Source organism: Vanellus vanellus (genome assembly GCF_965231255.1).
Source record: "Vanellus vanellus genome assembly, chromosome: 1".
In the NCBI taxonomy this organism is placed as follows: Eukaryota; Metazoa; Chordata; class Aves; order Charadriiformes; family Charadriidae; genus Vanellus; species Vanellus vanellus.
In genome coordinates, this window is record NC_138905.1 from 154,454,534 (window position 1) to 154,480,903 (window position 26,370).

General features: G+C 43.4%; 1 protein-coding gene across 1 annotated transcript in view; it reads right to left on the reverse strand.

Annotated features, from left to right (window-relative positions):
* The window catches only part of TMEM255B (transmembrane protein 255B), a gene marked incomplete at both ends in the record, with an annotated part of 80,414 nt that extends 54,387 nt beyond the window's left edge, over positions 1-26,027 (reverse strand). The window contains 3 exons of the mRNA XM_082481427.1: positions 12,811-12,873; positions 17,453-17,595; positions 25,967-26,027. Coding sequence (XP_082337553.1) covers positions 12,811-12,873; positions 17,453-17,595; positions 25,967-26,027 — 267 coding nt within the window. The remainder of the gene's footprint in view (positions 1-12,810; positions 12,874-17,452; positions 17,596-25,966) is intronic.
* Between the last annotated feature and the right edge of the window lie 343 nt (positions 26,028-26,370).

A 26,370-nucleotide genomic window follows, 5' to 3' on the forward strand; every position in this document is an offset into this window, starting at 1 on the left:
TGCAATCAGAGAATGAATTTGCTATATGTGTAAATGAACACATATGAAATTCAAGATAATTCATTCACTGGTGAGTAAATGCTTGTCTTGACTCAGTTAAAATTGACACCACTGATGATGCCCTGTCGGGTCCCCTGGGAGAGTTTTAGAGTTCCAACGACTGGAGCACAGCAGAAGTTACTACAACAAATTTGGAAGAAAGACTGAACTGTACTTGGTTTACATTTTCCGAGACAAGAAACAGAAGGCAACTTAAGAAAGTCTCTTTGTTTAATTTCCTGGGCCAAGGTTAGTTTTATTATCAGTGCACTTTTAAGCCCTCACAGCACCTGAGGACTCATGTTCATATCCCAGTAACCATTACCAGAGTTACTGATTTCCTTCCAGCAGCAGCGCATCTCAGCTTCACTCAGCTCATTCAAACAGCATTGCTGTATCTTCTCCCTAGTCTGGGCTGATACAACCACCCAAATGACTGACCCTCTCTAGTTCGAGCAGGTGCAATACATACGCTCTGCTCCACCCATGTTTTAGCTGCTTTTAAAGAGGTTTGTTTAAATAGCTGCTCTACTTTTCTTTCAGCCTGATGAATAGGGTGCTGACTATATGATCAAACCCCTTCCTCCTGTTTCAGCTTCTTACTGGTAGGTAGAAGAGCACTGGGGCTTCCCAGGGCGGTTCAGATGTAGTGTGCTTTTATAGGCAACACTGCTCCCAGGCTGTCTTCCCCTGGTTTTGCGAGTCCTTGTCTCCCTATTCCAAAGTCACTTTCAGAATCAGACTTGGCACCCCCAAATTATTACTTTGTTTCAAGAGCTGTCTTTTGGCAATGTACTTTTTCATTCATCTTTTTACATCTGTATAGTTTTTAGAATTTTATTTAATAGGTGTGTGTTGCCATATTCTGTGGCAAATCACGTGATCTGATGCCAGATGACTTTTGAAACCAAAATTATTGGAGCATTTGGTATTATATACTCATGACTTGATTCATTTGTGCAGATAGAAGTATAGACTGGAGGATAACAGAAACAGGAACAGCGTGCCTTCACAAAGCAGATGGGCCTCTGTTTCGGAATCAGCTAGGCTCTGCTCAGGAGCAGTACCGGGTGTGAAGCCTCAGTATGTATTTCTGAAACAGGAATGTTGCGCTGCTCCATCCAAAGTGAAGCAGTAGTTCTTATCCAGGCTGCTGGATGGTACCATGAGTGGTGTTTTATATGTGGTGAAGCTGCTAAGAAAATTCTCCCAAGGGGCACATTTCATCATACATAACTCCAGCTATTTAAAATATAAGTATTTGTCTCAGGTATGCTCCTCTATAGTCAATGGAGAGCCAGACACTTCCAGATACCTTCTGCATCTACTGTAGAACGGGATGAATTATCTTCTGATGGTATCTGGCTATAGAGGGAGCCTAGATGAGGAAGCATCTGTGCTGCCAAAACCAACATCTTGTCAATACTTCTTTTATTCTCTTGATGTTGGCTGCTCTGATTTGTGCTTTCTCTTCCCCACTTCAGAATTTTCCTTCAGTCATTTGCCTGGGACTTGCAAGGGAGGGAGGGGAGTAACATGGAAGGAGAGAAGGATGCCTGGGATTTGATGAAGACAGAGTGATGTTATACAGAAAAAAAACATCAGCTGGATTTCACAGCTGGAAAAATGGTAATGGTTTCAGAACCAGACTAAGCAAGCCTTAGTCCAGTAGGCATTTCAAACTGGTGAGAATTCCCCCTTGCAAACAACAAAAGCACTTATCTAAGAATGGTTAAAAATAATTAGAGATTTAAGGATATCAAATACAGTCAAGAAGCAAAAACTAAATGCAGAATTAAAAGGAAAAGGGACAAAAGTGAAATATAAATTTAGATTCGCTGATCAGCAATGCTGACATTATAGGAATCCGTCACATACTTCCTTCTGTGGAAGCTCTTTTATTGATTAAAATGGAACAAGCTCATTTCATCACTTAACCACAGGTAGCTGTTCAGGCCATATGAGAACAATAAACCAGAGATAAATAGCAGCATACCATGTGTCATAAAAGTTTATGCTTCCTGGTAAAAAATAGTGGAACTGACATAGATCAAGACTACTACAGCTGACACTATTTAGCAGCAGGAACTTTTTTACACCAAATTCTGTTAGTGTCTTTACAAATCCTCTTACACATTACAGTGACTGCATTGGTTTCTCAAGACACACACACTCTTTATCAGAAATGCTTTACAATTAAATTACATGCTTTTGTGGAGTGAAGTTCTATCTGCAGAGTCTGGAAGACTGTATCTGGCCAACAGGGATACCCTTCTGCTTAATTTGATCTCATTCTTCAACAAGAGGATCAGAAGTCACCTGTCCTTTTCATAGGGCACAGACCACCTCACCTTCTCCACCATGCACACGTGAGCACTTATCCCGGATTCCTTACTGAGGCTTTTTATCCCCTGGTCCTGCTTGCTAGGAAGAGTAATCAATTTCTTTATTGTTCCACAAACACATTTCATGGGCCATAAAGTTTAATTTTGTTTTCAGCTGTGTGACAGTAATGCTTTCATTACATAAGCAGCACAAGAAAACAAACTGGCAGTTAAAAAGTGTCCTATAATGCACTTAATTCTGTGTGCTGTTTCGAAGCACAGACCTCAAAGGAACCACGTCCCAAAAGACTTCCACTTAATACGACAGAGGACTTAAACTGAATTGGTGGCTTGAGTCTGTGACTCAAAAGAACAGTGCCAGCCTTTAAAGACTGGAGTGTCAAAAATAAGCTGTGCTGGTGCATGCATATTTTCATACATACGTATATGTATGTACGTATGTGTGTATCTCCCTCCTGTTTCTATAGAAGTTAAGCTTCCATAAGCAAACTGAAGCCATTCTGGTTGCCAAGAAAGCTCTCCAAATAGAAGTCAAAGTCTCTCTGTCCTAAAATTTGCCATTTGTAATAAATTTCCCATTTCTTTCTACCAATGATACTGAAAACATGGTAGTTTCTTATCTGAGACTGAGCTAATGCTGTGTTGGGTCATAAGCTGGGGAACCTGTAGTAGGCAAGACCTGCAACTGGTACAAGCAACAGACCAGCACAGGGTTGTACAAGAGAGAAAGAACTACTGTGCCAGTGTGCAGCTGATGTACTTAGTGGCATCTGTCTAGGTATGTCAGACAGACACAGCATCAATGATGGAACAGAAAGATTACTATTATTACAGACCTGACTGTACTTTCCATTACAGCTTTACTAGCTAAACTATCCTGGCAGACACATCTATAAAGAGTGCATAAAGCACTTTGCACAATGAAGACATAGTGTCAGTGGCATAGTGGCATAGGCTTTTTTGTCATTATGACAGGTATTTGCCAGCATGTCAGCTGTAAATACATATATATATGTGTGTGAACATTTATTACATGTTATATATTATATGGTTATAATATCATAGTACATTTGTGTATTATAATATTTACATTTAAATAAATATTTGCATGACTAGCTGATGAATCTGCACTGGTAAATCTGAAAGCATAGACCCGTAGATATGTAACATGAAACGCTGATCCATAAGGAACCAGGCAGAGAAAAGCTGAAACACCCCACACACTTCCTTTGGTAACGCACACAGTAAGAGCATCTATTTTTGTCTTTGAGTCCCTGAACTTCAAAGTTCTCAAGACACTGTGGGGAAATTTATACTATTTAACTTCAGGCATTTAACTCACTGACAGTACTTAGATGATGGTTTCACGGCATAGTGAGCTGATATAACACTATTCCTAGCAAAAGGAATAAGCTTTTCCTAAGGAATAAACTCTTCCTAAGCAGGAAGAGTTAGAAACTCTTGTTCGGTCAGGAGATTATGGTCTGGTGGCAATTACAGAGACATGGTGGGACAGCTCACATGACTGGAATGTGATCATGGGTGGCTATGTCCTTTTCAGGAAAGACAGGCCAGCCAGGCGAGGTGGTGGAGTTGCCCTTTACGTGAGAAAGCAACTACAATGTACCGAGTACTGTCCACGTGCAGTTGAGGAGCAAGTTGAGAGTCTGTGGGTGAGGATTAAGGGACAGGCTGGCAGGGGTGACACTGTTGTGGGTGTCTATTACAGGCCACCAGATCAGGGGGAGGAAGTTGATGAGGCCTTCTATGGGCAACTGAGAGTGGCCTCACAGTCACAGGCCCTGGTTGTCGTGGGGGATTTTAACTTTCCGGATGTTTGCTGGAAGGACTACTCAGCCAGCCAGCCTCAGTCTAGGAGGTTCCTCCAATGCATTGATGACAACTTTCTGATGCAAATGGTGGAGGAGCCGACTAGGAGAGGTGCACTGCTGGATCTCGTCCTCACTAACAAGGAGGGTCTGGTGCAAGGAGTAAAGGTTGAAGGCTGCCTTGGCTGCAGCGACCATGAGATGGTGGAGTTCATGATCTCAGCTGGTGGAAGCAGAATAGCAAGCAGAATTGCAACCCTGGACTTCAGCAGGGCAAACTTTGGCCTTTTCAAACAATTACTAGGGGAAATCCCGTGGACAAAGCTGTTTGAAGGTAAAGGTGCCCAGGATAGCTGGTCAGCATTCAGGGACTGCTTCTACCAAGCTCAAGATCAGAGCATCCCGACACGTAGGAAGTCAAGGAAGGGAGCCAGGAGACCTGTGTGGCTAAACAGGGAACTGCTTGGCAAGCTCAAGTGGAAGAAGAGAGTTTATAGATCATGGAAGGAGGGGCTGACCGCTTGGGAGGAGTACAGGGCTGCTGTCAGGGGATGTAGAGAGGCAACTAGGAAAGCTAAGGCCTCCTTAGAGTTAAACCTGGCAAGAGGGGTCAAGGACAACAGGAAGAGCTTTTTCAAATACATGGCAGATAAAACTAACACCAGAGGCAATGTAGGCCCACTACTGAATGGGGTGGGTGCCCTGGTGACAGAAGATACAGAGAAGGCAGAACTATTGAATGCCTTCTTCGTCTCTGTCTACTCTGTCGGGGGCTGTCCTGAGGAGTCCTGTTCTGCTGAGACCCCAGATGAAGATGAAGTCAAGTCAATGGATGAGTTTGCTTTAGTTGATGAGGACTGGGTCAGAGACCAGTTAAGCAACCTGGACATCCATAAATCAATGGGTCCAGATGGGATGCACCCGCGGGTGCTGAAGGAGCTGTCTGAAGTCATTGCTGGACCACTCTCCACCATCTTTACCAAGTCTTGGGAAACGGGCGAGGTGCCTGAGGACTGGAGGAAAGCAAATGTCACTCCAGTCTTCAAAAAGGGCAAGAAGGAGGACCCGGGTAACTATAGACCGGTCAGCCTCACCTCTATCCCTGGGAAACTGATGGAACAGCTTATCCTTGGTGCCCTCTCAAGGCATATCAAGGATAAGAGGGTTATTAGGGGCAGTCAGCATGGCTTTTCCAAGGGGAAGTCATGCTTGACCAACCTCATAGCCTTCTATGAGGAAATAACGAGGTGGATGGATGATGGCAGAGCGGTAGATGTGGTCTACCTTGACTTCAGTAAAGCATTTGACACGGTCTCCCACAGCATCCTCATGGCTAAACTGAGGAAGTGTGGACTGGATGATCGGATAGTTAGGTGGACTGCGAACTGGCTGAAGGAGAGAAGCCAGAGAGTCATAGTCAATGGGGCAGAGTCCAGTTGGAGGCCGGTAACCAGCGGAGTGCCTCAAGGGTCGGTACTGGGGCCCATATTATTCAATATATTCATTAATGATTTAGATGAGGGAATTGAGTGTACTATCAGCAAGTTTGCTGATGACACTAAGCTAGGAGGAGTGGCTGACACGCCAGAGGGCTGTGCTGCCATCCAGAGAGACTTGGACAGGCTGGAGATTTGGGCAGGGAATAACTTAATGAAATACAACAAGGGAAAGTGTAGGGTCCTACATCTGGGCAGAAACAACCCCAGGTTCCAGTATAGGATGGGGAGCTACCTGTTAGAGAGCAGTGTAGAGGAAAGGGACCTGGGGGTCCTGGTGGACAGCAGGATGACCATGAGCCAGCACTGTGCCCTTGTGGCCAAGAAGGCCAATGGCATCCTGGGCTGTATTAGAAGGGGGGTGGTTAGCAGATCAAGAGAGGTCCTCCTTCCCCTCTACTCTGCCCTGGTGAGACCGCATCTGGAATATTGTGTCCAGTTCTGGGCCCCTCAGTCCAAGAAGGACAGAGAGCTGCTGGAGAGAGTCCAGCGTAGGGCAACTAAGATGATGAAGGGAGTGGAGCATCTCCCTTATGAGGAAAGACTGAGGGAGCTGGGTCTCTTTAGTTTGGAGAAGAGGAGACTGAGGGGTGATCTTATTAGCGTTTATAAATATATAAAGGGGGAATGTCATGAGGATGGAGCCAGGCTCTTCTCAGTAGCGACCAATGATAGGACAAGGGGTAATGGATTCAAGCTGGAACACAAGAGGTTCCACTTAAATTTGAGAAGAAACTTCTTCTCAGTGAGGGTGACAGAGCACTGGAACAGGCTGCCCAGGGAGGTTGTGGAGTCTCCTTCTCTGGAGACATTCAAAACTCGCCTGGACGCCTTCCTGTGCAACCTCATCTAGGTGTTCCTGCTCCGACAGGGGGATTGGACTAGATGATCTTTTGAGGTCCCTTCCAATCCCTAGCATACTGTGATACTGTGATACTGTGAAAAGGGACTAGTCCTGTTCCCTCCTCCCACAGACTGCTCTCTACTCTCAGCCATGCAGCTCCACCAGTTACTTTTGCTATGTCTGATCTCACTTGGCTATGAACCTTGTAGCTCACTAATCCAGTGGAAATTATTTTTGGCTGAGGAAAGGAAGAGGAGAAGGAGTCAGCAAGATAGAGGAAGAAGGAAATGAGGGCAGAGGAGAAAGGAAGATCTCTCTGTGTCAGTGGATATCTATGCCTATAATAAATTGGAAATCCTCACTTTAAATGCACAAGGTCGAAGAATTGCATTAAAAAAATCTCAAATATTTTGCTTGGTCTTTCATTCATGGCATAGGTCATACTAACAACAGCAAAATGTCTCTCAAAATATTAAACTAACTACAATAAATTATAAACAACATTTCTACTATTTACATTTCTTTATTGCCCATAAAATTTTCTTCTTTTAATTTCACTTGACTTCACTTTGATGGTGCTTTCATACCCACAGACATACACCTGTCCTCGTCCTCTTCAGCTGAAATAACTGAGCCTTCAAAACATCTCCAGTTGTTCGTCTTGCTTCTACCCATGACTTTGCTGAATATTCTCCTACATTACAATGAATAACACAGATTTCCCAGACCTACCATGGATAGACCACATTCAAAATCCTTCCCAAAAAGGACTAAAAAGGGGTCACAAAGCTGATCCAAGTTTATAGCATAAAAGAAGACTGGACAGTCTGTACATAGGCTGCTCTGCTCTAAACTCAAGAGTGGGCAGAGTTATAGTATGATATTTTTGTAATCTCCTCAATAATATAGAAGAGAAATATAATTGTCACTTAACATGAGATTCTTCTTACCCCACTTTAACTATCTAAAACTCCAGAGTCCAGTCTAAATCAAGGCTCCTTCCAGAACCTAAGGAGAGAAGGAGACGCCTGAAAAGGGCACCTCATTACAGGGGTCTATGAGCTAGGCATAAGAGACCAGGAAGACACTCTCAAAGAATAAGCTGCTTGATCTTACCAGCAAATAAGATGCTGTTATATTTTGAAATGAATGCAGATGCCTAAAGAAGAGCCATGCTTCAGCTTATACAAGTGCCAGTGCCAACCTATATTGAGTATCTTTATATAAATGTCCTTGTCTGATTCTGAAATGTGCAGTTAGATCACACCACAAAATCTAGCGCACATTTATGACTGAAAAACTGGTAGTAGGTCTTTTCAGTTTTAATCATTTTAAAGGTGCTAAACAAGACAAATATGATTGCTAATTTGTTCCAGTAGTATCATTTTTACATCAGCATTAATTGTTTTTCCCTGAACTATGTGAAATATGAGCACACAAAAAAAGAGCGCTGAAAAAAAGAAATGCTGTTGACTTTCTTTGAAGCTTGAGTTCAAGGGAGAAATAATACCCTGGTAATGACAACGACTGCCTTTACAGTATCTGTATTTTCCCTGCACTACAGTAAAGACTTCTTCCATTTATTCGTGCAGGAACATCATAGGAACGTCTCAGGAGATCTACAGAATCGTAATGGGTTTTCTCTTTATGTAAACAAGCTGCTTTAATTAGCTTAGTATGCAATATGGAATCTATCAGCAATTAGCATCTTTGATCAAAATCTGCACTAAAGCCAGTTTTTTCCAGGATGTTTGATCTGCGTGAAAAATCTGATGAAGCACAATATGTTTGAACAGAGTAGGTATCCATACCAGTATCTTTTTTTAAGTGTATATATTAATAACCATCACCTTTACCCAAAATTTCCAGTGGGCATTTTCTGATGGACATACCAATTTAAAGATAAAATGGTTTTGAAAAGTGAGAGGTTTGGCTCTTATAATTCCGAAAACTGGCTCACACTCCTTTAAAACAGCTTTTCTTCTGAAATAAATGCAAATTCTAGTGGCAAGAAAATAATCAGAGATAATATGGAAATACTACCTCACATACATCTCAACACAGGGTAGGAACACATGCACTGTCAGGGAGGTCAATCAACTAAAAACAAAAGAGAAAATTATTTCTTTGTTTCTCCAACTTCTGCTATAGTTTCTTTTCAGCATTTAATTTAAAATCTAACTATTGTTGACAGAAATTGGGAAGCAAGCATATTAAGGCACCTAAATTTAGCATCCCTTGAGAATTCTGAAGAAATAGCTTTGCCTTTTCTGTTTGTGTGCAGAGCTCCATGTTTTAACCTCCTTCATGTTTTCAAATTCTGCTTTTGTCAGAAAAAATGTCTCCTTGGCTAAAATCACTACAACCACCTCCCTGAACAAGTCAAGGACCAAGTTTAGGCAGCTGAGTGTTAGATTTATATCTGAGTATGTCCTAGACATGTCAGCAAGAAAATTAACTGTGTGTTAGCATGAAGAATAAAACAAAAGCAAGACTCAGCAATGGATGAATTCAGGTCTCAGACCTGCTGCAGACAACTGTCTTCATCATAAGGAGTACCGAAGTTTTGCGCTCACACCTCCTGAGGGGTCACTCCTGCTTCTCTGACCCCTCCCTGTCCTCTCTGTCCCCTATATGCTCCTGTAACTTCTCCCACTCCCCTCCTGCTTTTGCTGCTCTCTGCTGTAGCTTCACTGTTGTTGGGGTGACTCCCATGACCCTACTGAGGGGTCCTGCAGGCAGCATTGTGATATTGCAAATGTTGAAAACCTAGACAGTTACTATGGTGCCTTTGCATCTCCCAATCACTCTTGCAGGCACCGTGGATTCAGCATGCTCATTTTCAGCCTTGTGAACAGTATGGCTTGATGAGACTGGCATCGGAAAGACGTGTGAGTGGAAACTGTGAGCTACTGCTTGGTTTATCTATCAGGTTAGCTAAAACAACATGCATGGTGTCTTATCGACATTGCACATTTACAGAGCGCTTCATTTCTGGGTGCTAGCTCATGCCACCTCCAATATTAATCTGAGAAGAAACCTTTTACAGCACTCCCTCAGCATTACTTACTGCTCTCAGCTCAGCTCTGCTGCCACAACCCCCCTGCACATCCAGCCTTCCCCATTTCTGTAAGCAATTCCAGCATCTCGTTTTCTAATTGGAAATACTTTGTACTGTAACATGAGGAGATGGCAAGCAAGCAAACAAGCAAGGACACTTCATGTCTTACAATCAAATCCATTTGATTTGAGCAGTATCATATTTTCCACCTATCTGGCTGGACTAAGTGTGCCTTTGGAGCAAAACAACATACAGCTATACTCTGTTCTTCAATCCATGACCTGCTTTGCAGGGGGCAAGAGAGGCAAAAAGGGACAGCAAAACATTATTCTTCAATTTCTGCTGTTCGCCAGTGAGAAACATCCCAAATCAGTGCAAATCTTCAGTCAAAGGGAAGTTTTGTTCTGCTGGTGCCAAGTTCTGCATAGCAGAGCCAAGCACAAATGCTAAGAGGTGAAGTGAAATCATGCTAGTCAATGAGGCAGAGCCTGCTTCTGCAAGCAGCACTTCCTTTGAATTAAGTGTTATACCTCGGTCAGCACATTGAACTCCTGCTGTGGGCCCTGGAATGCCAAGAACGAGGTCAAAGAGGTGCAACATTATTAATGTTGTGTTTTAAGAACAAACCATTGTCCATTCTGCCTAACTGTGCTTTCATTCTTTCTCAAACTCCATGCTCACATTTATTGAGTGCTGGGTATTTGCTGGACGAGTTCTGTTAACCATTACATATTTCATGTTGCACTTAGCATTTCATCAACCACGACTAAATCTGGACTTACAGAGGATAGGTCACAATGAAATAGAACTTCAAGACAAAAAGAGAAATAGATTTATGGAGAAAAGGTCAATTTAAAATAGACATTTTTTTCCTAGTGGAATTGAATCTACATTCATTTTCGATTAAAAAAAAAAAAAAGAAAGAAAGAAAGAAATATTGAGCCATTACAAGGGCCAGTCAGTTGTCAGAGCTACACTGGTTTAAACTCAAATTATACCGCAGTAACTGCTCAAAGGAAGTCCAGTTAAAATAGAAGCAAATGAGTAAACAATTTCTTTTCCTTCCCACCCCCTTTTGTCCTGCTGCAATGCATAGAATTTTTCGTTACAGGAATATGACATTTCTGTTACATATCTGTGCTTGTATAAGTCTTTACAATCTTATTAATGGCTGCAAATTTGTTAAAGCTGCTCTAAACCCTTTAAATCAAATATTCTCAGTTACACCCCAGGGAATAATTACTGCCCTCAGTTGTAGTATGACATAAACCCTTTCAATCCCATTTCCATAACGTTTGAAAACAAGCAGCTCAGCCTTAGCAAAGACAGTGTTAAAAGGCTTAGTCCAACATGGACGGTACTCAAAGCATGAAGCATAATTAAACTTTCTAGTTATTATTGGTCTGTTCCCCAGAAACGCAATCTTTCATCAGCCAGATCATCACTAAGTGTTATTAGCAGAAAGCACTTCTCCTTGTTCCATGCTGCGAAATGCAAACAGGCACTAATACCAAACATACTGGGCGCTTATTTGTCCACAGTCCTTGTACAAATGACACAACACGTTGAGTATTACAGTTTAACCGCTGCTGACCCACCTTACATCTTTTTCAGCCATTTAACCTTCTGCTAAGGACAGAAGCGACAGAAAAATAAAAGGCAGATTAGAGGAAAACTGAAAGATAAAACAACCCTAAAATGTTATGCCTTCTAGCAAAGCAGCATGAATGCTGTGGAAGACAAAGCTATTTTCATCTGCCCACCACTGAGTCTGCAACTTATAACCTGCTGTTCATCCTGGTCTCTGTTGTAGGAATCAGGTGCAACAGTTCTTAAAAACAAATAAGCTGTTTTGTTAGTAGCAAAATTAAGGAGGCCTGGCCTGCTGCAGATTTGGTCTCACAGGTCGTGTCCCATTTGGATTCTCTAGTGTTTAATAAGAGGTGAGCTGACATTGCAGCCTTTACCACCATGGGGGAACTAATTCATAAGTCTCTCCTCTACCCACCTGTGAATTTTTATCAAACTTGAAGGAACTGCACACCTTTGAAGTCTCTACCTCCCTGCTGAATTTGCCTGAAATTGGTCAACTCGTTCAAAAAATGGAGTGGGGAACAGAGAAAGACACAGACAAACATCATGGCTTTATAAATCTCATTCCTTTGGGAATCCCAGCAAAAAATAAAAGCTAAAAACAGAGGAATACTTGCAAATACATCACTGAAACTTAAAGGCAATGAAAAAAAAAGTTATATTATGACAGAAATTTGCCTACAGATAGTGTCAAGACGACTGCGTTTAAGAAGAAGAAAACAGGAAATCACAGCAGACTACTGGTAAGTAGTTACTTGTTACTAAAAAGCAAGCTAAATCCATCATTTCCTCCTCTGAGCTTAACACCACTCTTGATTTCTACCAGTGAAGGCTCTGCATTAGGAAATTATCATATTTCATGATGCTTGGCTATAATTAGTCTACTGTAAAGTGCACATTGGCCATGCTGTTATTCAACCAAAACACTGCTATTTTTTGCCAAGAGTGAAGCAAGTGTAGGACTTTCCACAAATCCAGTCCTAGACACTTTACCCAGATGCCTCAAGGACTTCACATAAATAAAAGCAAGGGGTTTGTAAAGCCAAGCTAATCTAAAAACAAAGTACACAGTGTCATCAGATCCTGTCTGACCTAGCCAGGGAAACTTAACAGCAAGAGCTCTGGGGTTTTTTCTTCTTTTAAAAACATATAGTTTCAGGAAAGTGTTCCTGACTTAAAGTTGTCGTGAAGGATGAGATCACCTGTTACGGTTGAGCTGATCATGGGGCTCGTTGCTGGCCAAACTGCCATGACCTGTGCATTTTGTCTTTTTCCCCATCCTTTTTGCAGCTACATGGCCCTGGCCAAGCTCTGGCACTCATCTGACTCTGCCCTGGGTCTATTCAACTCACTAAACCAGCGGGAAAGTAATTCAGTAAAAAAAAGCACACTGCTTCTGTCAGAAGTGAAACCATCCCTTGCTCTGTACAGATGGACTCAGTGGCCAATTCATGCTTCTCTGAAACTTCTCAGAAATCATGAAACAAATGACTAACATTTTGAGGCAAATGCAACAGTTTTAAGTCAACTGGACATCCCTGCTTTCTGTGTTTTTAAGACATTTTGATACAAAAAAATGAAAACAAAAAGGGCTGTTGCTTACCATTTGTCTTCTGTTCTCTACCAGGTGGATGCCAACAATCCCTAGGAAAGATCCAAAGCCAAGCTAAGGCAAAGAACAAAACCAAAAGAAACACGTAAAGTCAGAGCTTATTTGGTCAACATAGCAAAGCATTACAGTGATATCTGAGCTGATGTATCATAGAGATGGGCTAATTGAGGTGGGTCAGGGGAAAGGGTGGAAGTTACTGCTGGACATAAATTTTATAATGTAGTGGGGAATGACCAGAACTGCAGCTCTTTGATATTTCAGAAGAAAACTTGTCATGTAGCAAATGGGTGCCTCTATAGACATATGCGTCTGTAACCTAGCCATTGTTACCATAGTCAAGTATAGTTTTACACACTGTAAAACAAAAATTAAGCAAAGTAGAAGAAAAGAATGCTTACATTTAGCCTATACATAACTATTTTGGAAAACTTTAAAGCTTTAGGCAATTGCAGACAAAGTTTTGCTCAAAAAATGGATGTGTTGCTGCCATGCAAGTGAGCCAAGTTCAAACCCATCAGGTTGAGTTTGTTTGACTTTAATGACTATGTGTGACTATCACACATCCCAGAAAAAGTCCTTGATAAAATGCCTAAAGGACCAGTACAGTTAGTTTCAACATGGGACAGCTGCAGCACCAACAGCCACGGGAGAGGAGAAAGGGAGGCTGGAGTAAGCTGGCCGTGCTGTTCCTACCAGTGCTGCTTCAACACCAGGCTGGTAGGAAAAGCCCCCTTCTTATGATGGGCCCATGAAGGCTTGGAGAGGTAGAAACTCCTTGGGTTCATGGTTAACGTGAGGTAAAGCGGCAACAGGTGAGACCAGCCTTTCCTCAGACCTTCCTGGAGTCAGGACTCCCACTGGGCTCACGTGGGTTTGGAGAAAAGGAGTCTCCTTGGTGCCACACACCTCAGACGTAGCTGGCCACAGGCTCAGAAGCAGCCACAGCAGGAGTGCAGCTGTCAACAGGCTCTTTCCATAGAGCTCCCTCCTTGCCTTGCCTGGCCACACGCTGCCCTGCGGTCACCTCAGTCTCAATCCCTCATCACTTCCATGCTCCTTGCTCCCCTCTTCACGAGGGCTGACACTCTGCCCTGTCCCGATGCACCCCTAGTCACCCCCTTGGCTCCCACCCAACCCACCCCATGGACGGGGCATGACGGTTCTGCTAAGGAATCTAAGCCCCTGTCTGGAGCAAGGTCTCTGAATCTGGTTCAGAGCCTCTCCTCCAAGCACAAGTCAAGTTTTTAAGGACTACGTGTCCCACCCAAGCGCGTGAGCAATGCCCGTGAACTCCTTGCTGTTATGCACAACTGCTTACAGCAGAAACCAAATCTCCTGCGAGCACTTTACTTGCTCAGTATCACAACAGGAATCCGTCAGTGCCTCTCAAGAAAGCAAATGTAGGGAAGGGAGATTTGCTATAGAGTGCTTTGAGAAGATTTATGTGAAAGGGAAGCACAAGGACTAAAAGCAGAGACTTTGAAAAAGAAAGAGTGCACAAGTTCATCCATGCTGACAGCTGAATAGGAGAGAGACTTGGAACCGTCAGCAAGGACACTCTGTTCAGGGGACAGCAACTTTGTACATTAAGATAACTACGTCAAAATGACACCTGGTTCCAAGCCCCATTTTTCATCCCAATGGGAACAATCCATAAAGCCCCATTTATGGCTGATGCAGGGGACACAGAGCGGAGTAACATTATCCATGTGAAGAAAAAATGAGCAAATACAGAACAATAGCAATTAAATCAGAAGGAGCAGAACCACAGATAGAGATCACAATGTAAGCCACAGCATTGCTAAGACTGGTTTAGAGCCATATGTGCTGCTTTTTTTGTCTGTTTAGACAATAGGCTATTTGGGTTGGGAACTCTGGGAGTCCAGGTCAGTATGGTGATCAGGACAATTGGACCCTGTAGGACACCTGGTTGAAAAATTATAAAAATAGCAGATGAAAATAATACAAGCAGTAGTCATAGAGAAGTGACATTAAATATTTAAGTATAAACAATATTTATAAGGAAGTGAGGTTGAAGAGCTCCAACTCTGGCTTTGCAGCCCATTCCACAAAGACAGCCCTAAACCCAAACTGACGATCAAGCAGTACTCTATTAAATGTAGACACTTTCCAAAGCGGAACATCATGCTAACTCGTCTACACACAGAAATGTTTTAGGTTAAATTACTTTGGAAGCATAAATGCAGATAATACCTACCACTGTAAAGATGTCTTCAGAAAAAAGCTTTTTCCAAATAAATTACAAGTGACCACGTACACAGAAAAATCAAAGCACCTATCTCTTCTTGAAGCCAATGGAACTAAGCAGAAGCTGAAATTATATTATAGGTCTAGCCCTAAAGCCCTGCTCTGCAAATGCTACTATATGCAAGTAAATCTATGCAAATGGATAGTCTTATTCACATTTGTAGGTGTTTGCAAGATAGGGAATAATTCTGCATGGTTTTTAAGACCAAAATACCTTACCTAAGGTCAGTGGAGATTTGCTCTCACCTACCAGTTCTGAAGTAGTATTTTACTACTGAATTCTATGAGAACTAGACCTTCTTTTTAATTGTAATTAACACTGTCTGTCCTCATAATCTTTCTTTTCTTTGATCCCAACAGTTAAATATGTAACGTCGAATTCACTCCCCTCTCTTTAGGTATCTAAAAGTTTGGGATCAGTGTTATGTTGGTTTTCTAAGCTCCCTCTACTGTCAGCAGAGAAGAGAAGCACCTTTTGAGGGTTATTTAGCACATTCTGAAAGAGGTGCCTGACTTTGCACGGAGGCAGAGAAAAGGCCATCCCATAGTCCATCTGCCAATGCTGCACTGGAGTCAATAACCTCTGGCAATGAGGCAGGAACACAGCAGTGCTGTCATACACCTCTGACTAGGCTTTTGGTAAGATACCATGCAAGGTTTGTGGAGCACCTTTAACTCTTGCTAAATGTTTGGGATATTTAGTGTATTAATGAAGTTTACACTGACAATTACCCATCACTCTCTCTCAGTTACTTCAATAATCTATCACATGTGCACAAAAAGATTCCAAATTTTATGAAAATTATTTAGCTCCAATAATCTTTTGAGGGGGAAAATTATTAATAAGTTTTATTTTCAAAGTCCTCTGATAAATTCTAGCTATTCCATCTGGTTATTAATGACTCCAAGATTTAAAAAAAAATTTTAGTAGATTATATTTTTCAGATGAGTGAATAGACATCATGTTATTTCTAAAAGAAACTAAATGCTGAAATAAACCAGTTTAACTTATTAAAGACAATAGTTTAAAAGTGAAACTTCTTTCAAGGGAATGAATGAAGCTAATATGGTCTTCTAAAATATTTTCATTTGAATTACAGAAGAAACCTTTATCAGTATTAATCTATTTTAGCTTAATGAAAGGAAAATTCATTCTTTTAAGGTTTTATTTTTGGAACTACTTTTTGTTCTATTTTTAAAACACCACTCCTTATAGATCATTATCCCAAAATTATCTTTCTGAAAGACCTGTTCTCAGCATGACACTAAGATGTAAGAGGACGTGCTTAGGAGGAACAGTTCTAACTCAAAAATTATTAATGGCAGTGCAAAATGTATGCACGGTATTAAAAGATATGTATCCCTCTTCTCTGGGCATTTCATTCCATAGAGAACAAGAAATAATGGTACCTTACAACACATTTTGGTCATGGTGGTGCCACATACATAAGCAGGTGCCTAACTCTAAGTACGTGAGTTTCTTTCTTCACCTTGTACCTTCTGCCTCTTCTTGGCCAAGGCAGATGGGCCTTTCTCTGTTTGCTGCCCGTACTCCTCTTTTTTAAAACTCAGCCCAGGTAACTCAAAAAACTTTTTGACTCCAGAGGTTTTCCACTCTTTTGGATACGACCGATCTCTTCTTCTGAGATCAGAAAGGGCCATGGGGGTTGAACTGGCAAGGGCCAGGCAGGGTTACCCCTGCCCAGAAGTCACAGAGGCACCACAGGGCGAAGCAGACGCAACACCAACCTTGTGCCCAGTGCAGGAACGTGTTTAAGCCATCTGTTCCCAAGGCAAAAACAAGACTAAGGATTTCGGAAGGGGATCTCATACAAGAGGACTGACAGCAAGACTGCACAAGATGTTAGGCAGGCTGCAGGGAGAAGCTTCCATATGCCCATCCGCAGGGCTTTCCCTGCAATGCACTCAGCAGAATTCCTGGCACACAGACACAAGGGCAGAGTGGCTCTTTCTGCCATCAACTTAGCAAACCCCTAAAAGATCATTTAAAGCTATCCCATGCCTACTGTGCAGTCACTTATATGCCCACATTTAACAGAGATCAGTGGGAAGTCAAGCCCAGGTTCTCACATAGGCCCCTGAGCCCAGCATACTGCTGTGCAGTGCTGCCTTCACCCCTCTGTGCCCCCTAACAGCCTGCATTTTGGGGCACTACAGCAAAACAGAGTTTACCCCCTGACCTTATCACACACTAGAACTAGATCAAAACAAAGGAGCATCTGTCTCCTGTGAAATGCAACAGGACTGGATTTTCTTTTTTCATTCAATCAGAGCTTCCCATGTCCAGCTGATAATAATTTAGGTGGTTGGTACCAAATAATCTAAAATAGGTTTCTTTACTCACAACGATGCCTGGGTAGTAGCCTCCCACGGTAACATTTTCTGTTCTTGTGGTAGCTGCCAGACCTATGGTCAGTATGAAAACAGACACTACCAGCAGAGCAACTGTGAACCAAAGCGAAGTCTTCTTCCTTTTTGCAAATTGTCCTGTAGGGAATGGGGAAGAGGGGGGAAAAAAGAGAGCTTTTCATTGCAATCATGGCAGAACAAATACAAAATAATGACAGATTTTCTTTAGTTAATCTTTTCTGGTGTTAACCCATTGTTGTTCTCCCACTAAGGAAAAGAGCTGGCAGACAACAGAGGGAATTAAAAACCACAGAGTTAGCTAGAGCTCAGCATAACCTAAAGCACACGCACTGGGTACATGCGTGAGATGACTTTTTATTAAGCTGAACTGAAAGTCAGTGACAATGATAATTATGCATTGTCTTCAGTAACATTTATAATTAAGTGTTGCTCACATCCAAAAGTCAGGTCCTGCATGCCTCAAACGCTTACCTACTTGAAGCACCAATTTGACTCTATGCGGACAGAACACAAAAATTTCTATTTTAAACCAGATTAGCAGAAGTTCTGCATGCTATCATGAAAACATATGTGCTCTTCATATTTACTGAAGTAAGCAAACTGATCTGTATCTCCGAAGTAAAGCTGTAATACAGCCGATCAGGTAAGGATATAGAGTCATAGAATCATAGAATTGTCTAAGTTGGAAGGGACCTTTAAGATCATCAAGTCCAACCATCAACCTAACGCTGCCAAAACCAACACTAAACTATGTCCCTAAGCACCACATCTACCCATCTTGAAAACACCTCCAGGGATGGTGACTCAACCACTTTCCTGGGCAGCCTGTTCCAATGCTTGACAACCCTTTCTGTGAAGAATTTTTTCATAATATCCATCCTAAACCTACCCTGGCATAAATTGAGGCCATTTCCTCTTGTTCTATCACTTGTTACTAGTGAGAAGAGACCGACCCCCACCTCGCTACAATCTCCTTTCAGGTAGTTGTAGAGAGCGATAAGGTCTCCCCTCAGCCTCCTTTTCTCCAGGCTGAACATCCCCAGGTCCCTCAGCTGCTCCTCATAAGACTTGTTCGCTAGACCCTTCATCAGCCTTGTTGTGTTTCTTTGGACACTCTCCAGCACCTCAATGTCTTTCTTGTAGTGAGGGGCCCAAAACTGAACACAGTATTTGAGGTGGGGCCTCACCAGTGCCAGGTAAGGGACTACCTTTTTAAACAGTAGCTGCTCAGTGACATACATTCCCTCTCACTGGGATTTGTATTCAGACACCCAAAAGTGAAAAACATTAGGCTCATGTCCTGCTTTCAGCCTGCTTCAAGCCACTTAACCTTGTTATTGTGGTGGCGTATCTGAGCTGCAACCCTAGGTTACTAACAGCAGAGCCGCAGCCCGTAGCACTGACTTATTTAATAATAGCGATTGATACCTCACCCTGGCTAACAAAAGGCACCCAAATGAACCAAACTTTGGTCCGCCTCTCTGGTCCTTTTTGCTTTGAAAGGCAAGGCAAGACTGTGCAGGATCACCCCTGGAGCACCGGGCCATGCGATGCCGTGTGGTCCTAGGCTGCAACGGGGCAGCACAGAGCTCTCTCCAGAGCACAACCTGTCCACAGCACAGGGCCAATGTCTCTCCCCACCACAGCCTCACGCAGCTGCCTGCACACCCAGCCTCGGGACGAGGCAGAGGCTGTGGTGTTGCACTGGATACTGGAGGCCACAGCCCTCGCCAGGGATGGTGAGGTGGGAGGGGAAGGCAGCCGCCTGTGGATCAGGCTCTGTGGGTGAGGCTTGATGGTGCTGCTGGAAGAAAAAGCACGGGAAATATAGCGAAGTCAAAAAGTGAGGAGAAACCATTCACAATGAGTCACTTGAGTCATGTGGCCAACTTAAAGTCGGGTAACTTGGTTAAATATTCACAGTTCAAAAGCCAGGCTAGATTAGTGATGTCTGCAAACCAAGTCAAATACTTTCAATGAATAAATTAATTAATTTATAATAAAAATCTGCATGTTTGCTGACATTTCTCCAGTAGAACAACCAGCCAAAATGAGTCCAGTCTTTTAGTATGAAATACATGCAACTTTACTGAAGACAAATACCATCTATTGAGCTTAGGCAAGTCTCTTTCACCTGCATGTACAAAGTCTTCCTGCTAAAGATCAAGAAATAATTCATAAGACTCTCCAGACATGTCCCCTCCAGCCTGTGCCCCAGCTGTCTGCCTCTGGCAATTCCCTGCTAATCCATGGAGGGTCACTGGAGACGTGGAAATGAAGAGGTTCTTCATTATCAATCAGTTCTTCACCAAGTATATGAAGTTAAAGGCGGTTCTTTCAATGACACCAGTTCACACGGCCAGGAGGTGAAAGCAGACTTCAGACTTGTAACTCCACAAATCAGTTGCCCTTCCCATAAACTAAAATGATCCATTCAATATATCTACCAGATTTTAAATAATATCTGATATCTTTGCCACACCCAATCCCTTTTGAAAAGGCATTGAGATTGGGGAATCCCCACTAACTGAAGAAGCACTTATCTTTGAAAACAGGGAATTAGAAGCCAATCAATCTCACTGGCTCCTGGGAGGCTGGGACAAAAAAGATGGAGCAAACCTTGTTGTAAAACATTTCTGGGCACATAAGGAAAAGGTGATTGGCAACAGTCAGCATGAAATTACCAGAGCCAAATCATGTCTGACCAACTCAGCTGCCTGCTATGACAAAATGACTGGACTTGTGGAGCAATGGATGTCATTCTCTACAACTACCTGAAAGGAGGTTGTAGAGAGGTGGGGGCTGACCTCCCTGGTGACAAGTGAAAGGATGAGAGAAAATGGGTTTAAGTTATGTCAAGGGAGGTTTAGATTGAATATTAGGAAACACTTTTTCACTGAAAGGGTTATTAAACATTGGAATAGGCTGCCCAGGGAGGTGGTGGATTCACCATCATTGCAGGTGTTTAAAAAAAGGGTAGATGTGGTACTTAGAGACATGGTTTAGAAGTGTTTTTTGTCAGGGTAGGTTAATGGTTGGACTTGATGATCTTAAAGGTCCCTTCCAACCTCAGCAATTCTATGATTCTATGTCTTTTACCTTAAATCTAGCAAGGTTTTTAACATGATATCCCACAACGTTCTCATAACCCAGCTGAGATGGTTAAAAAATTAGCTGTATTGTTGGGTTCAGAGGGAGTGGTTAATGGATGGTACTCCACCTTGAGGCCAGTAACAAGTGCAGTACCTTGGGAGTCTGTGTTGGGACCCGTCCCATTTAATGTATTCATCAATGACCTGGAGAAAGTGGTAGCATGCCTGTTCATCAAGCTGGCAGACGACACAAAACTGGGGGGCCACTCAATACCCCAGAGGACAGGGTTGCCATTCAAAGGGACCTAGGCAGGCTGGAAAAATGGGCCAGCAGAAACCTTACAGAATCCAACAGAGAGACGCAAAGTACTGAGCAAAGGAAGGAACAATGCCTTGCAATGATGCAGGTAAGGGATTGCCAAGCTGGGGAGCAGCTCTGATGAAAAGGGACCTGGGGGTGTTGGTATACAATGAACTGAACATGAACCAGAAGCATGCCCTGGCAACAGCATCCTGGGTTGTATTATCAGGAGCACCATTAGCAGATCAGAGCAGTTACTACGCCCCTCCGTTCAGCACTTTTTAGACCACATGTAATATTACACGCAGTATTGGGCCCCCAGTACAGGAAATAGATCAATTAACTGCAGTGAATTCAACAGAGGACCCCAAAAAAAGTCAGGGGGCTGGCATACTTGTTGTATGAGAAGAGGCTGAGGCAACAGAGCTTGCTCAGCCTAGAGATGAGATGGCTTTTGGCAGGGCTAGTAGCAGTCCTCCAGTGCCTACTAGGTAGTTAAGAGGATAGGCTTAGGCTTTTCATGGTGGTGCACAGCAGGAGGACAACAGACAGTGGACATAAACCCAAACACAGTAAGTGTTTCAGACTGGGTGTAAGGAGAAAAAAAGTCAACATTAGGACAGTCAAGCATTGGAACAGGTTGCCCAAAGAGATTGTGCTGTCTTCTATCCTTGGAGCTTTTCAAGACACAACCAGAAAAAGCCCTGAGCAACCTGGTCTGACCTCATAGTTGACCCTGCTTTGAGCAGGAGGTTGGATTAGCAACTTCCTGAGGTACTTTCCCACCTGAATCATGATGCTCAAGACATCTAGACTAAATGTGGCTTGGGTATGTGTGCTTATATCCACTGTTATGAAACTGCGGCTGCAATGTAGACATACTCTAAAGGGACGTAGGAATACAAACCTTCTGAACATCAAGGGAACAGATGGTCCTCAGCCAAGTGTTTCTGAAACCACTGAATGTCCACTTTTATGAAAAGTGCCTTAGGAGCCAAGCCTCTACATTTTTCTCAAAGTAACACCTGTGCTGGCAAAGGTTAATCAGATTGCATGGAGATAAACTAAGGGTCCCACCTGCCCTCCAGAGTTTTGGTTATCAATAATGATGTGCAAAAAAGAAATACATGAGTTTGATTGTCCAGAGTGAGTTTGCTGGAAAATGTCTTAGGAAAAGCATGTTCTTATTTGTAATTGGAGTAAATCAGATGTGGATTTAATGAGACAAAACAGAAAAGGATGTCATTATTTATAGGATAATTTTTTGGACTGAACTGCATTTTGACTTTGAAATTTACATATGCTAGAAAGCATTTACATATGTGATACCCTTCAATCCTCATGCTCATTGATCTTTCACCAGCTCCACCTCAAATCAGGGGAAAATATTCAATTACATCTCTTTTTCAAAATCCAGTTTCGAAAATCCCATAACTACATGTAGTCGGCTATAAGCTCCACCAGGAGAGATGACTTACAGGCAGGAGCACAGAAAGGCCCCTTCTGGAGTGAAGACTGGCACACACAAGCCCTTGATCTGAGAGACTGCCACATGCTCAGAGAAGATGGGTAGAAATCAGGGCTAAATTGGTTTCTGCTCTGGCTGACTGGATTACCTTAGTCACATCAATAAAAATCTTTGGCATCCTTATCAAAATCTGTATAATTACACGTATATAAGTCACCCGCATATTGTGAGGCCCCAGTAATATTTGTAAAGCAGCGTAATATCTCCAGATGAAAAAAGGGCTAGAGCTGCAAAGCGTTCCTACTATTAGCTCCCTTCTGCTATTTCAGTCAGCTTGGCTCCCAATATTTTTTGAGTCTTTGTTTACTGGTGTTTGTAGCAGTTGCCACGAAGTTTTTTGGATCTGCTTTTACTGTCTCTACCAGTCAAAATGCAATGCCAGACTGTTACCTTAGGAGCCCTGTCCACAGCACAGACAGAGGGGCTGGCCCAGCCTTCTTCCCTGACACTCTCGGTGGCAGGGCTTGGACCGAAGGTCGACGATATACAGGAATAGCAGGTAAATTAAGAGCAGAGGATATGTTGCTGTCAGTATTTCTAGGCTGAATTTTCTTCCAACACTGACATTCCTGTAGTGCAGGAGACAGTTCACGTAGGGTATTGACTTTCCAATTTTTTCATACTGAAGTGGTTCTCAGAATAACTTTGTCATTTATCCCCTTTAACTTCTTTAACAATGATTCAGTATGAACATATAAACTCTTGGTCTGGACCTCACTCCAATTTAGTTATAGCTTCAAATTCTTATCTCTAGCATACCAAAAATAAGCATGTAGAAAGAAATCTTCTCATCATATCCTTATTAGTGTTAGCTTGAGACCAGGGTCAATAGAGAGTGTGAACTTGTTATTACCTTCTATCGGCAATATTCTTCAGTTTTGGCCAGTGACACATTAACTGAGTTTTGATATTGCACCAATGGGCACTAAAATAAAAGTTGAGAGATAAATTAGAAAGCTAATGCTGCTTCCACATCACTGGCTTGTACTCTGGCATAGACTTAAATTGTGCCCGAAAAGGAACAGTCCCAGAAACACTCTCTGCTTTGCTTGCTAAACATGTGTCAGCAAAGTACCTGCTTGAGCCACTCAGCCCCACTACCCCAATGGAAGGAAAGAGAATGCCATCAGGACAAGGAGGACTGACACCAGACTGCTGTCCCCCTGAGAGAGAGAAAGGCCCATGAGGAGAGAAATTGAGATCATCCCCCAGAGAGTAAAAAGTGCCTCCTGAAGACCAAGTTCTGCTGAACTCAGCAAAACCTTTTGTCCGTTCATCAGTTGCAGAAAACAAAATTATGTTTATAATGCTCTGTTCACAATGGCCAGGGGATAAATTTAATTTGTAGGAAGACTATGGAAAACGAATGGGTTTGTGGAGAGGGTATAGATCAGATTGCCAGTAGAATGCAAAGTGATGGATCTAATGATGAATGGTAGGGTCTGGATTTGAATGAAGCAAAGGGCGAGTTTAAAAGGAGAATGAACAAAATTATGATGAAACATGTCCATGGCATGGAATGCATCCAATGGTCAAAGAAAAGAAAGACTCAAGTGAAACAGCATCTCTCAACTCTGGAAATCCTGCATATGATCTGCAATTTAACTAAAAAAAGTATACATTTATACAAAAGCAACTATACTTTGCTAACTTCACCGCTCCTTTTAAAATCCAGCTCAAGATGTCATAAAGTCTATTAAAAAGTGTGGAATGATTTTTGACAAGGAAAGAATGGCTGCGGGTTGTAGCAATTTGCTGGGGTCACAATCACATTTGCTGAGTATTAGCACCACAGAATTTCTTACCTTCCTCTTTGATCTAGTTACAGTGATCTAAATGGAAATATTTATTTCAAATAATGCCCCAGCCCAATGTTTATTAGCATCCTAACATGAGAAAAGATAAGGGAGAAAAGTTTTGTAGCAGAGAAAACGCATTTTTAATACCTACTGAATTATTACTAAAAATTGTGACATGTTTCAGAGAGTGGCATTAACCATATATAGTAAGATAATTTAAGCAGAAATTCACCACAGACAGAGGAGTTTAGTATCAAAGGTATCCACTCCTTTGCTGCTATTGAGAAAATATTTAACGGGAGGTCTTTAGAGATAAATTAATAATTTTTAATTACTGCAGTGTTCACTTCAGTGCCATCTCTCTCGGCTACAGTTTTCATTGTGTGTTTTCAAAAACGGTTTATGCCAGTGAAATGGAATTAATCCTACATTGCCTCCCAAAATTAAATGTGATGGACTGAGATGCTTAAAAGAGATATTCACACCTGCTATCGGTGATTACTTTCCCTTTTCTGATTAAATGCTTCACTTGTCCAGAGTGCTGAACTAATTAAACCAGAGGCAACAGTATTCGTTTCAAGCCACGAGATAGCAGCTTTTATCAGGCCCATCTCTTATCTTTCTTATGAATTTGCTGAGGAAGAAACCATGAGAGTGTTACATGTTCAAGGCCATAGGAAACACTACCGTGCTCTTTTACAATTCTATTTAAATAAATAAATAAATAAATACACAAATAAATAAAAACCAAACAAAATACCGAACCCACCAACGCTGCTATACTATGTAGTGTAGCTGTAGTAAGTGATATCATGCAGTATTACCATGACTTCATCGCTTTGGCAGCAATTGTTTCACTAATAAATAATTTAACGAGCAGCTAATCCCTAGCTCAAAACTAGAATCCACATTCTTCTTTTCCCGCTGCTTACCTGAAAACATTTTTAAGTGACAGCACATCTTTCACTGATACCTTTTCCACACCAATACCATTTCTCCTCCCAATTTAAGACAAAATTTAGTATCGAATACATTTTTTTTTTTCCTGGCTGTTACCAGCCTTGGGTACCTAGCAAAGCCTCCGTTTATCCTTTCAAACACAGAGTACGCAGAGTAATCCCCGGCAACAAGTTCCGCATCTCGACTTCAACGCATTTCACCGGAGTAAGGAAAACGTCACCCGTCACCCGCGGCGGGTCGTATGCGAAGCCACCGACGAGCCCTGTCGCCGGCCGGTCGTCCCGCAGCCCGCCGCGGCCACCAGCCAGCGGCCCAGCGGCCCCCCCCCCACCGTTCCCAGCCGGCGCCGGCGGCGGACACCGCTTACACAGACATTAACGTCCCGTTATAAACCTGATTCGTTCCAACGTTAAACCGCCGGCACGGCGATTCGTTAAGCGCGGCGGAAAGCTCCAAAGCAAAAAAAAAAAAAAAAAAAAAAAGAAGAAAAATTGATATTTTTAAACACCTCGGTAAGAGAGACGGCGTGACCCGCGCTGGCCGTGGCAGGCTGGAACGCCCCGGTGCCCCCGCTCCGCCGGGACGCGGACCGGGCACAAGCCCCCGCTTGCGCCTCTTCCAGCCCCCTTCAACCGAGGCGGAGGCAGCCGCGCCTCCCCCGGGGTGGGGGAAGCCCCCAGCTCCCCTCCCGCCTGGCCCGGCCGTCCACCCCCGCCGCCGGCTGCCGGCTCCCCCTCTCCCGGCCAGCCGCGCCTCACGCACTCGGCGGCGGCAGGAAAGTTGCGATGGGGCAGGTGCCGGTGCTCACCTGTGGGGTCCAGCACGGCCAGCGGACCCGACACCGCGGGGCCGGGCGGCGGCGCCATCATCTTCCGCGGGCGCCTCCGCTCCGCTCCGCGCCTCACCGCGCTGCGGCCGGCGCTGGCCGCGGGGTGCGGGCGGCCCTGCGGCCCCGGCGGGTCCGCCCCGCGGGGGAGCGCGGCGGGGGAGGGGGGGGCGGAGGAGGGGCGGGGCGAGCGGCGCTGTCCCTCGGTGACGGCGGTGGCCGTTGGGGCCCCCTGTAAGCCCGCGGCTAACGGCGGCGGCCCCCGTGAGGGGGGGAGAGGGAACGAGGCGGCCCCGGCGGCCGGCACAGCACCTCAGTCCTGCCGCCCTCGGCTGCCCACAGCTCCCCCGGGCTGCAGGGGTTATGTTCAGCCGCCGTTCCATGGT